The sequence below is a fragment of the Vigna angularis genome, chromosome 1, assembly GCF_016808095.1.
Source record: "Vigna angularis cultivar LongXiaoDou No.4 chromosome 1, ASM1680809v1, whole genome shotgun sequence".
Taxonomy (NCBI): Eukaryota; Viridiplantae; Streptophyta; class Magnoliopsida; order Fabales; family Fabaceae; genus Vigna; species Vigna angularis.
In genome coordinates, this window is record NC_068970.1 from 5,960,439 (window position 1) to 5,974,150 (window position 13,712).

General features: G+C 30.8%; 1 protein-coding gene across 3 annotated transcripts; it reads left to right on the top strand.

Annotated features, from left to right (window-relative positions):
• The first annotated feature begins 4,964 nt into the window (after window positions 1–4,964).
• On the top strand, window positions 4,965–12,473 carry LOC108322193 (glycosyltransferase BC10). Of its 3 annotated transcripts, none has more exons than XM_017554208.2 (11): window positions 4,965–5,249; window positions 5,889–6,402; window positions 7,094–7,192; window positions 8,571–8,671; window positions 9,704–9,775; window positions 9,890–9,980; window positions 10,439–10,519; window positions 11,064–11,123; window positions 11,196–11,318; window positions 11,865–11,903; window positions 11,985–12,473. In XM_017554208.2, exons 2-11 carry the CDS (start codon window positions 6,016–6,018, stop codon window positions 12,111–12,113), a joined length of 1,182 nt encoding a protein of 393 aa, XP_017409697.1. In that variant the 5' UTR covers window positions 4,965–5,249; window positions 5,889–6,015; the 3' UTR covers window positions 12,114–12,473. The 3 variants fall into 3 exon arrangements, with proteins under 3 accessions (XP_017409697.1, XP_052735140.1, XP_017409698.1); XM_052879180.1 differs by having other exon boundaries at window positions 5,248–5,369; XM_017554209.2 differs by lacking the exon at window positions 4,965–5,249 and adding an exon at window positions 5,404–5,682.
• The last annotated feature ends 1,239 nt before the right edge of the window (window positions 12,474–13,712 follow it).

Below are 13,712 nucleotides of genomic sequence, written 5' to 3' on the forward strand. Positions count from 1 at the left end.
TTTCCCACATTGATCAAGTTAATTTAATATAAATTATTTATCAAGTTTTTTTCTGAAATTATTTTGATGTTTCTCGGTATTATTTTTCTCCACAGTTTCATTTTATTTTCAATAAATAGAAAAAAGAACGGTACATTTGTATTTTTTTTTTTACCTTTAGTCAACTAAAATTTTCTTAATGATTTGTTTAATTCTATTTAAACATTTATATTTTTACCATGAAATCCTATTTTTAAAAATGAAGTAATTGAGTGTAGAGCAGAATATTTTAAATGATAGATTTTTCAAATCAAGTAAAAAAATTCACAGAAATCATCATTTTTATTTCGACAAACGATTTTTTCTTCTTCCTAATTTAGTATTAGTAATATTAAGGTTTAATACCCAATTTTGTCCCTCTTTATAAAACTAATTGTAATGGATCCTTACTTGTAATTATGTGAGTCAAATTAGTCCCTTCCGTTAAATATAGGCAAACGGAGTTAATGGGCTGATGATGTGGCAGTAGTTACTGGTTAGGTGTCTAACACGTAATTGTGTGGGTGCTTACGTGGTGTTAGGACAGCTGAGTTCGAGTCTTGTTTCTCCTTCTTCCCCATCATTTTCCATTGTCTTTTTTCTTCCATATCACAGGATTAGGGTTTTCAAAAACCCTTTCTTCTTCTCTTCGACGTCACTCCTACAACGGGGAAGAAGGGGTTTTTCGTGCGATTCGGTTTTCTTTCACTGTGAGATGTTTTCTTCTTCTTCTCATTGCAGTTCAGTGATCAAATGGAGTTGCATAGTGAAGTTTCTCTTCTTTGTGGTTCTGTTCTTGTCGCCAAGCGACGCAGTATTGGGGGATTCGGACGAATTTGCTCTCCTTCGTCTGAAGGCATCGTTTTCAATTTCGTCACCACATGGACCTCCGCAGCCGGCACTGACTCTGGCTACTGCTCTTGGTCTGGTGTCCTCTGCAACGCGAACTCCCGGGTGGTCGCCGTCAACGTCACCGGAAACGGTGGCAACCGCCGCAACGGAACCTCTCACCCGTGCAAAGGTTTCTCTCAATTCCCTCTTTACGGATTCAGAGTTCGGCGAACGTGCGAAGGTAGTAAAGGTTCTCTCTTTGGAAACGTTTCTTCTTTTAATTTCATCAGTGTGCTCACGGAGCTTAGGGTTTTGTCTCTCCCCTTCAACGCGTTGGAGGGGGACATTCCCGAAGCAATTTGAGGAAGTTTAGGGTTTTGAATCTTGGGTTTAATAAGATTGTGGGGGAGATTCCTGGTTCAATTTCGTCTCTTGAGAGTTTGGAGGTTTTGAATTTGGCTGGTAATGGATTGAATGGTTCTGTGCCTGGTTTTGTTGGGAGGCTAAGAGGAGTGTATCTTTCGTTTAATCAGTTAGTGGGGTTGTTCCGCGAGAGATTGGGGAGAATTGTTGGAAGCTTGAGCATTTGGATTTGTCTGCTGTTGCTGAGGGAGGCGAGAGATTGGGGAGATGGTGTTGTAGATAAACCCAATTAAATAAACCCAATTTTAAAATCAGCTGTACTAACACCACGTAAGCACCCACACAATTATGTGTTAACACCTAATCAGTGACTACTGCCACATCATCAGCCCATTAACTCCGTTTGCCTCTATTTAACGGAAGAGACTAATTTGATTCACATAATTACAAGTAAGGAACCATTACACTAAGTTTTATAAAAAGAGACTAAATTGAGATTTCAATAAAAAGAGACTAAATTGAGATTTCCGAACTAAAGTGAGGACAAAATTGGGTATTAAACCTAATATTAATTTGCATTAAATGAAGCAGCGTGTGATGACAAGTTAATGAAGAACAAATTTGACTTTGTTGAATAGAATGGAACCCATTACACAGCAAAAGTGCCGCTGATTGGTGCTATTCCAGAAGCTTTGGTTGGAATGGAAGAAGCCAACGCGTTTCTATTCGGCGTGGCCGCAACTATTGTAATTTAAAAAATAATAAAGATATACGACCAAAATATTTCATACGTTTTGACAAGTATTTGAGAGAATCTCTATTAAAATGTTTTATACTAACAAAAGTTGAATTATAAAGATAATTGAGTGTAATTCTTGTATTTCTATTATTACTAATCATTACCTTTTCCAGTTATGATAAATAAAATTCTTAAATACTGAATTCATCATTTCGTCCCAATATTTTCATCAATGACACACTTTCATCTTTATATTTATATTTTTTAACTTATTCAAAATTTATTAAATAAATTCAATTTAATATTTTTTTAATTGATGCTAATGTTGTTTGGAGTGTCAATGTTAAAATTTGTCTTTCATCACCTTTATCTTCTTTCTACCTCTTGGCACACTTTAACATTTTAAATTATTATTAAGTGTACAAAAAAAATTGAAATCTTAAAGTTTGTCATCTTGCTATGATGAGAATTTTGTTTTTTGAATTGTACAAATAGTTCCTTTCGTCGCGGTGTTTTATTTTCTAAAAAATGAAAAATAAAAGATGAAAAAAAAACATAGAAATTTAACGAATGACTAAATTAATTGTATTTACTAAAATTGGGATTCAATTAAATAAAAAAAAATATAAAGATCAAATTATAGATTTAAAATAAATAACTTACTAATTAAACCTGAACAAAATTATTGAAATTAAATCTAAAACTAAAAATTGAAATATTTAAAGAGATAAAATGTCAGTTTTAAAGTTTAATATTTGAGGGATGTATAAGAACTTTGCAAGCATACTAAGAATGGTTCCTCTATTCATGTTGTAGAGATATTTTTTTAGAGTAAAAAGTTATTTGTTATATATCTAATCCGTCATGAACTTCTTTTTATAGGATTCATTAACTAAGATTATTGGCTTTTTTTTATACACACTACCACACTCTTCAATAAATCCTACAACGGATATTTGAGTTGAATATAACCCAAGGTTAAGGGTAAACGAATTCATATTGTAGTTCTTTTTATTAGTGTGCATATTTAATTAATTTAACATTGGATGACTTCAACAGTATTTTTGGGGTTTGATTGTTGTATTTTAAGTAGGATTTAATTTCAATAACGTGTTTTCAATCCAAGAGGGTTTAATGAAATAATATTACTCAGGACACATTAATACAACATATTCTTAAAAAAAGTGAAACATAAAAAAGGTATAAACATATTAGAGGTCTGATTTTAAGAACCAAAAGTTAAAACTTTTCTATTTTGTGGAGATTTAAATTGAAACTGTCTTAGTAATTAAATTTTTTATTTGCAAATAAGTAAAAGTTCAATGTTTGAAGGATATATTTGTGAGAATGAAGAATTTTGCAAAATAAAACATTCAAGTGTTTCATGTGTTTGCACTGCAAAGCAATTTTTTAAGAATACAATATTGTTTGTTGTCTAAACTATTTCAAAGTTTGTATAGTCTAATTTTAAGTGCTTCATTTTTTCTGAATTTTGTAGTTGTTAGCATAATTGTAAATTACGTAACTGGAGGATTTGTTATCCTTTTATACTATCAATTAGTTCTTATTGTAATATTTTTTTATAACTACAATTTATTTACTACTTTATATAAATTGACATGCAGGTAAGGAAGTCAGATGATCAAGAATAATGTGAAAAATATTATTTTAAATATGAAACACTTAGCATTGACATTATTTTTCAAATTAAAATAAATGTAACAATTTTTCACCCAATAGAAGGTGGTTTATCTCTAAGGACATTAAAAATTATATTAAAATTGATAAGTGAGTAGAGTAAGATTTGAATAGTTATATTTTGTAATATGCAAAAACAATTATTTTCATGTAAAAACAATTATTTAGCATTAGTTTTAAATGCAATGCTTTGGTAAATCAAATGTATTATGTCATGCACTTAATACAATATTTATTTTAGTGCTTTTTAGAAAACACATCCAAATTTTTTTTAAAAGTATTATATTTAAAATATTATCTTAAATTAATTTTAATTCATTTCTTTTATCATTTTCTTTACCATAATGTATAAATATGAATAATTTCTCTCTTTCTATATAATTTAATATATAGATATGTTTTTTTTTTAAATTAAAACTTATTTTAGAATTAAAATTATTAATTTATTTATATATCCTCTCTTTCTATATATAATTTAATCTATAGATATGATTTTTTTTAATTAAAACTTATTTTAGAATTAAAATTATTAATTTATATATATATATATATATATATATATATATATATAAATTTCTGAAACTTAAAAAAAATCTCATTAAAATAGATTTAAATTTATGATTTTAATATTATTTTAAGAAATTAACTTTAAATCTCCATCTACATTTATTTATATATTATAAATTTATGTTATATTATCTGTAATATCCAAATAAGTTAATTTTATAAAAAAGGTCAAATAGAGAAAAATATCTAAAATGAAGAAAAAACGGAAATATAAAAAGTAAAATTAATAATGTAATTATTTTAATTTGAAAAACTTGTTATTTGAGAGGTAAAACGAAAAAGAAAATATGTACAGAGAATATCTTAATATAATGGTATAGATTAAGTTAAATATTTAGTAAAAAAATATTTTTATTCCATATTTTATAATTTTAATTATTTATTTTAAAAATAATTTATAAAATGTATTATTTATAAATTATTATTTTCAAATATGTTGTAAATAATTTTCTTAACAATCATTAAATTTAATTTAAATTTAATATTTTTTTTATTTTGATTGATTCTATTACTTAAAATAGTTATATGATGGAATATATTATATTAAAAAATATATAAATAATATAAATACATTCCACAATAAAATTATTAAAATATCATTATTAAATTTTATAAAATAAATATCTGCATTAAATTTTAATTATATTTTTATAAACTTAAATGTATAAAATAAATATATTCTATTTTTTTAAAAGATAAGATGAATTGCAATTTAAATATAAAAGTAAACTATGAAAAGGAAGAAAAAGGCAGCGCCAACCAATGGATGAGAGGAAGGGAAACAGAGAAAGAAGAGTCGGTTGTGGTTGTGTTTGTGTTTGTTCGGAAAGTGCTCACACAGAGGGAACTGAGTCCAATTTTTTTTATTAAATTAATTAATTGAGAGAAGGTTGCCATTTGCAATCCTTTTTTTGCCCACACTGTTCTGATTCTTCTTTCCTTTGCCCTAGATCTTTCTCTCTCAATCATTGGATTTGGTTTACCTTAATCCATATCCTTCTTTTTTTCCATCCCTCAACTCCACCATTTTCGGGTACTCCTCTCATTTCTTTTTCTCTCTCTTTTCTTTTTTTCAAATTAATATCTTCGCTTAATCTTTGGGGGTTTATCGGCGAATAAACAGTTGTTTTTGTTTTTCTTGTAAATAAATTAGGTGAGATTGTTTAGTTGTCTTGCAAGTTATTTTTGTTACACACTCCTACTACCAGACAGGGCTTTGAATGTCTTTTTGATTTTGACCCCTGGGTTGTTGCTTTCGACGGCTGTTTGAATTTTAAACTCAAATTTCTGTTTGTTGAGATTATTAAGTTTGTTTTGGCATTTGTGTTTTTGTGAATATTATTGTTGTTTTAGCTGTTTCGATGCTTCGAAACATGAAATACATTAGTCCCTGCCCCTGTCCTGCAGTTAAGATTTTGTGAATATTCTGTGGCGTGAGTGATTAATCCTTCGACTTTTTTCTTGTTGTGAGTATTTTTTTCTTTATCTTCATTTGTTTATTAGAGTTGTGAAATATTTAGTAAAATTAGAAGAATCCTCTAGCTTTATCTCTCTTTTGAATATATCTTGAGGGTTGTTATTCATTTGTCAGGTGTGGATTACTGTGAAGGATTGAGTGGATAAAAGGGTTGACTTGTTTGTTGTTCGCTAATACACTCGTTTTTGTTTTCAGATTTCTCTGCATCAATCTGTCAGTTAGTTGTAGGGTATAGGCTCTTTGTTTCTGTGGGTTGGAGTGGGGGAGCACGTGGATGATAAAGAGATTTGCTGGAGGTGAACAGTGTGATGCATTTGCATAGATGAAGACAGAAAAAGGTTGGCGTTTGGACAGCGTGGGTGATATGCAGATACTGCCTGGGTCTCGCCACCGTCCTCCCATGAAGAAGCCCATGTGGATTATTATCTTGGTGTTGTTTGTTTGTGTCTTTCTAATCTGCGCTTATATCTACCCACCAAAAAGCAAGTCGGCCTGCTATGTCTTTTCTTCCAGAGGGTGCAAGGGTTTTGTTGATTGGCTTCCACCTATGCCCGCAAGAGAATACACCGATGAGGAGATTGCTTCACGTGTTGTGATTAAGGATATTTTGAACTCACCGGCAATTGTTTCAACAAAATCAAAAGTTGCCTTCATGTTTTTGTCACCTGGCTCTCTACCATTCGAAAAATTATGGGACAAATTTTTCCAAGTAAGATTTGTACCTGTCTAATCTTATATGTCCAAGCTGTTGTTTTTCAATTCTCACATTGGAAGAGGGTCAATTTTATTCTTTGAATTGTATTTGTGACACATTTTATGACAAAGAAGATAGTCAGTTTGGTAGTGTATATATATCCTGCATTCTTTTATCTATTAGAAAATTAGCTTGTTGATGACACTATGAATTTTTCTATGATTGCAACTCCCTTATTGTATTTGGTGATTCTTTTATTACAAGTGACTGCTAGAAGAAACATCAAATTGTCAGGACTTTGGAGAATCTGAGGATTTCATTCCTTCAGTCAGAAAACTGTATTGGAATTATTAGAAAAGAAAAACTGCTTATTGTAGCACCTTTAGCTGGCACCGGTGTTTTGCATGAAAATTATTTGCGGTCTCTCTTTTTTTTGGGGATGATGGCCTAAGGAGACTGTTGCACGATTTAAATAGTTAAAATGGTCTGTATTTTTGATTCAGTATTTTACAACGCAAGAGGCAAAATATGTTTTACACTTGTAATAGCTAATTGATAATAGACTCCTCATAATGGATTGTAATGCACATGCATCCATAGTTTGTTTCTGTAATTTCCTTGGTTGGTAGTTGGTTTGCTTTCTTTTGAATCCTGTTTATCTTGAGGTTTGTGTTTACCTGGAAGATGCTTTACTCCTTTTTTGCAGGGTCACGAAGGAAAGTTCTCTGTTTATGTGCATGCATCCAAGACAAAACCAATTCATGTGAGTCGATATTTTGTTAATCGGGATGTACGCAGTGACCAGGTACATATTTTCTTGTTACTGTTCAGTTTACTATCGTTTATGAATTGTACTGTCTTAATTAGCTGTTACAGTAAATACATATTCTCTTATGTGAATCATATTTCCATCGACTATTTGTTTTTAACTTCTTACGTAAAGAAAAAATGGATTTTTTAATCATTAGACATGCTTAAAGAAATCATAATAATTGTGTAAGAAAATACCTTAAAACACCTTATGACACAGCTATGTCAAAAAATGACTTGTATTTGGGGAAATTGTACTTACTTGTCCTGAAGTGTCCTTAAGTGACAATGACACCTCTACTAGATTCTATCAAACACTCAAGTCCCTTAGATTGTATTACCTTTATTTCTTTAAGTGTGCACTTAAGGTTTTTATACACATATCTAGGAAAAGAATAAATTTCTACTTTCTAATTAAATAGTTATAGAATTTTCTAGTTTACTGTTTTTAATTGATTTTAATTTATAATCTAACATAAATGGATGAGTTGTTTTTCATTTGCACTTTTTCAATAAATGTGTACATTAGTTTAAATTAGGTGGAAAGTAAGGCTGTGATTGAGAAAAAAAATAATAAATGTTCTTGAACATTGAAAACAGCCCTTAGAAGATCTGGTAGAGTAATAAAGAAGTGTATGTGTCGCTTTATTAAATAAGATAGGAGGTATGATAAACATAGGAAAGATGAGTCTTTATGTAAAATTTAGGGGAATTGTAGCGTCATTTAACAAGATTCCAGTGAAGACTAGGGTAATTTTCCATTTTATTTTTATGCTTAAACAAACAAAAGTTAAATGTACTTGCCTTAATGTTTTCACATCTTCTATTGAACGCACCACTTCTGATTTTAGGGAACTAGAATGTTATGTTATTGTTGACTTTGAGTTGAGAGATTAGCGGATTATTTAACTATTTAATTCATGATTTGGAAATACAATGCTGGAAGAGTTTCACATCATAGACATTTTACTTAATCCAGAGCTGAAAGAAGAAATAGTAGCCCTATGCCTGGCCTCATGAGATCTCAAATTTTGTAGTGGTAACCCAAAATGAAAGCACAAAGTTCTGTTGCACACTTTCATTCTTGTTAAATAAGATAAAGTATCTGTTTTATTGGGTGGAATAAGTGGAGAAGTCGAACTGAACTCTCTGAACTTATTTTAGTTAAGCAATGTTGCATCTGGTTAAAATTATTTGGTATTTTCTTTAAATCATTCTGAATGTGTTTTTTTGGGCTGGTGAATGGGCTTTTAAAATTCGGGTGTTTCTGTTTTAATTATAGGGATAGTGACAACAAGTGTATTTGCGTGTTGTTGTCCAATAGTCTGTGGTTTTGTTGTGAACAATTCTTTTAATCAGAAGTGCTGTGGCAGGTGATTTGGGGTAAAATTTCTATGGTTGATGCAGAGAGACGGCTATTAGGGAATGCCCTTCAAGATCCTGACAACCAGCAATTTGTTCTACTGTCTGATAGGTAAACTTTTAATGTGTTATGAGTTTTCTTTTAATTATGTTCTTACTGATTAATTAGTTTTAGAATTAACATGTTTTTTGTTCCCAAAAGTATGATTTCATTTGTTTTTTGTCCGTAAATTTTTCTCCGGTGGTTTTTGTCCTTCTAAATTTTAAGGATAATGATACTTTGACAACAATTTGATATCGTCGTATCATTCTGTGATTGGTCCAAAATTACTCCATAATTAATAATAATAATCATAAACATCAACATGGATCAATCACATAATGACACGTAAATGATGTTAAAATGTTAAAAAAATGTTGTCAAAATATCATTATCCAAATTTAAAATCTTTTGAAAATTACATAGCAGTGATATGGCATATATGTCTAATCATGTCATTATAGGTCCATATTGAGGTGACATGACATGATTGATGCTTGGATGTTTTCCTAGCTTTATTTGGACAGAGGTGAGAGTGGAAAAAGAAAGAAAGGAAAAGAAAAAGGTGTAGAAAATGAAATTCTTTGAATTAAAAGAAAGCGGCTGAATTTGAGTAAAAAAATAGATTTAATTGAAAATAATTATTTATTTTAATAATATTATATTAATTATTTGTTTTATTATAATAAATAAATAAATATGTAAATACTAACGACATAATGGATTATGTCTCAATATATAAGATATATACAAAGGCATAATCCATTATGTTTTCAGCCTAAAATAATCAATTATACCTATGATTCTGCATAAATCTTCACACTTATATGAAGAGTGTTTTTCCTTTTTCTTGAAATTTATGTTTTTCCAATGATTGTGTACCCCAGTATTTAATACTTTCTTCTCTTTTACCCGCTTCCAACTTTCCATCGCAGGATCCAAGAGGTCTGTAAATAATTTAAATTTTACAACGACTAAAATTGACAAAAGAAAAAAAACAGGGGACCAAAACCACTTTAAATCATATTTTTAGGAATTAAAAGTATATTTTACTCAGTTTTATAGGTTTTATCAATTTCTGATTTGTGTATATTGATTTTGCAGCTGTGTGCCTCTGTATCATTTTGATTATATTTACAACTATCTGATGCATACAAATATCAGCTTTGTTGACTGGTATGACAATCTTTCTCCTCTGGGTTTTTATCAAGATAATAGCCATTCTTCTTTGTGGTTTCTGCTGTCTATTTGACATATTTGTACTAATGTGAACTTTTCCTCTCTTATTAGCTTTAAGGATCCTGGTCCTCACGGCAATGGCAGGTATTCAGATCGCATGCTTCCTGAAGTTGAGGTGAAGGACTTTAGAAAGGGTGCACAGGTATATTCTTGCTAAAGTCTCGATGGAGCTTGGGATTCAACATTTAAAATAGAAATATTGCGTATCTACATACAATGAATTTTTAATTGGAATAAAGTATTTTGTCTACTTTATTTAACAATTGCACTTTTCACAAGATACCAACTGGATAATTGGAATTTTCCATTGTTTCATACCCTCGTGTGATTTCTATCAATAGGCTATACTTAACACACTACAGAATTGAGTTTTGTCATAGAAACTTGGTGGTATCGTCAATAACAAGAATAATACTTTATCTATGGTCACCCAATCAGTGTCCTAAATTGTCATTCATTATCACCACACCTATTCCTTTACGATTTTGTTCAGCAATAGTCCGAGTTTTTGGCAGCTAAGAAAATGCAAACACACACACACACACACATTTATGTATAACCCATTTATGTCTCTGCTTTATTATTTATCTTCTCTTGCAGTGGTTTGCGATGAAACGGCAGCATGCAATTATAGTCATGGCTGATAGCCTGTATTATTCAAAATTCCGGTCTTACTGTCAGGTAAAGTTGTTTTCATATATAAGAAAAGCGTCTGTCCATTGTAAGAGTGCATGGCCACTGCTGTGTATGCCCCTGCAATTTACAGGTATGGGGTGTCGCAAAAATCTGAAAGAGAATGACAATGTAGAATGCCAAAAAGGTGTTGGCACCCCTGATATTGTTGGTCTTATCTTGCATGCCAGTGTTGTTTAGTGATTAAGGTGATTGGACCATATATGTTCTAATAATTTAGAATTTTAAATTCCATAAATGTACTGCCGTGTAAGCTAGAAAAGAAACACCTTATTGACCCGGGTAACATAGAGATGATACGCAAATGCTATGTATGGAGTCGTATTGTGCACTGGTGTTGTGGGTCACTTGGTTACTACAGCATTAGGTCTAAAGGAGTAGAGGGGCAGGCTTTTAATGAAAGGGGAGGATAGAAAATAGGACCGGAGGGAGAATAGTCTTGTTTACTTCATAAAGGGAGGGTAGGAGAAATAAACAGAGTTAGTATTATATACTACCTTCAGTATTGATGTGAAATTTGTTATTTTTCCAGCCCGGTTTGGAGGGGCGGAATTGCATTGCTGATGAGCATTACTTGCCGACCTTCTTCCAGGTGAGTTTGAATTGTAATGCTGTTTTAAGATTTTTCATTCTTAAGCTAAGTAGCTTATGTCTCTGGTTTTAGATGGTTGATCCTGGTGGAATTGCAAACTGGTCATTAACTCATGTTGACTGGTCTGAGAGAAAATGGCACCCGAAGTCTTATAGGCCTCAGGATGTAACTCATGAACTTTTGAAGAATATCACGGTATAGTTCTGCTAAAACTCTAAATTTTACAATACATACTCATTCTTTTCTGTGAGCAACTGTGTAGACGAGAAGGGTTGCCGAGGTTAAACCTCTGGTATCGTCATCACTTCCCAGTCTTTATCTGTTTGGATATCTTAAGATGTGTTAAATGGATTGGATTAAAACCTTATGGCATTGATTGCATCCTAATTGACACAATCCATGTTATGGAATGGAAATCTAAACTTGAATGAAAACTGAATTTAAATGGTCATGCATAAGAAAATTTGAAATAAAATTCCTTAAAAGTAGTGCAATGCGTCAGAGTGCTCTCTCTGCGTATTGACAATGCTCTCCCTATCTTTAAGTTATAGTAAAAACGCACAATCAGACTTTTAAGGGAAAGTAAAACAAACATACGGGTGCGGCGGTTTCCCTTTCTTCGTAGTATTTTTGTTTAGCAAGTGTGATGTAGCAGTTAACCTCTTGCAAATTAGCATTGTCTTTGTTTATTTTGTTTTCAAGTTTAGTACATTGATATTAACAATAATTTTATTTCTGCAGTCCATCGATGTTAGCGTGCACGTAACCAGTGATGAGAAGGTATGATACAAGATAGCTTTACTGATCTGTTTTATAGAGGATGAGTTAACCAGCTTGATGAATTATCTTGTGTTTCCACAGAGAGAAGTGCAAAGCTGGCCTTGCTTATGGAACGGGATTCAGAAGCCATGTTACTTATTTGCTAGGAAATTCACTCCTGAAACACTGGATAATTTGTTGCATCTATTTTCCAATTATTCAGCACCATGAGCCAGCTATTTTGATCTATTCTTTGGTCGAAAAGTTGTTACTTTCGGCCCCCATCTTGGTTTCTCATATGACATGAGACTTGTAAATTGCAGCATTATTGAGGTCTGATCGCCTGGCAGCCGCATATATTGAGTGCAAGGTGAACTGGCCATGGAGTTCGGTGGCTTAACATGGACAGAACAGGAGGCTAACGATTCAGTGTTCCTTCCTTTGGGATGGACGGCTTATTTTTTTTCCTTCCATTTCGGTTATATTTTACATGATAGATTTTGGAGGAATCATATCAACTCATTATGGTTGTTCATCTTTGTAAAACATGCTAGTTTTTTAGTTGAAAACACCTTACTGTTCATTCAGAAATTCATTTGTCCATTCTTGTGCGTATCTCTTTGATGAAATTTTGTAGTCTCTTTGTCAGCGTTTTTCAGATGTAAGTTACGTTAGTATTGAGTCTTACATAAGTATTGAATTTGAAATTTACCTTGAGGAAGTGTAATTCTAATTTTGAAATAATCTTGCACTGATATTTACTTGAACAAAAACAGACGATCACAATTAGTATCAAAAGTACATCTTTACAACCCTTGATGGTTGTTTACAATAGTAAATTATATAATTTTTTAAGAGAATAAATTTGGACAGATATGTTTGGATTCACCAGCATAATGATTAGGATAAAGAAAATAATTATTCACAACTATATAATATATTTAAGGATAAAAAGAAAAAGTAACTGATATTTTTTCTTCAAGTTACAGTAGATTTAAACGTTTTAGTTTTGTAGATGAAACTTTTATTTTTAACTAGAATTACATAATACGATTCGCGTAGCCGATTTTATATAGGGAATAGTGTTTTCTTGTTCATATTTTTAGAATTTTTCATCTTACTTTTTTTTTTAAATTAAGTCGTACAAGTCGATATCAATTCATAAAATAATTTTAATTTATGGTTTTTTCTTATAAATGCTTATGTGGAAAACAAGACTATACACTGCTTTTAATGAACATGGTTGTGGGATGAAAGTATAGATTTTGAATATCACTTTTTTGAGTAAAAATGAAATGTAATTAAGTTTTAAATTCTGTATATATTTAAATATTTTTTATTGAGTTTTTACTGCTTAAATAATATTTCTTTATTTAAATACTCTGCTTTTTACCTTTATTGTCAAAAAAACATGTTTTCACTTTGCCGTCATACTTTGTATATCAATTATTCTATAAGTAATGACAAAAGTCAAATAAATGCTTAAAAAATATTTTGAGCATTCAATATAATAAAAATATTTAATAACATGGTAATTAGAAAAACTTAAATTTATCGAAATAGTACTAAAGTCAAGGTTTTCATGATTCCTAAAAAAATAAACAATTAGCAATTGAGAAGGCAAATCACAAAATGGACGGCTTTTGCTACATTGTGACCATTGACGTTTTTAACATAGTTGATGGCCGAGAATAAGTCCTTGCGTCACACTTCACTAAAACTTTCGAAACTTGTCTAAATCTAGGTTCATCACACACAAAATTTTGAACTTTATGTCTTATTCTTTTTCTTCTTCTTATTAAGCCATTTCATAAATTATATTTTAGCAGA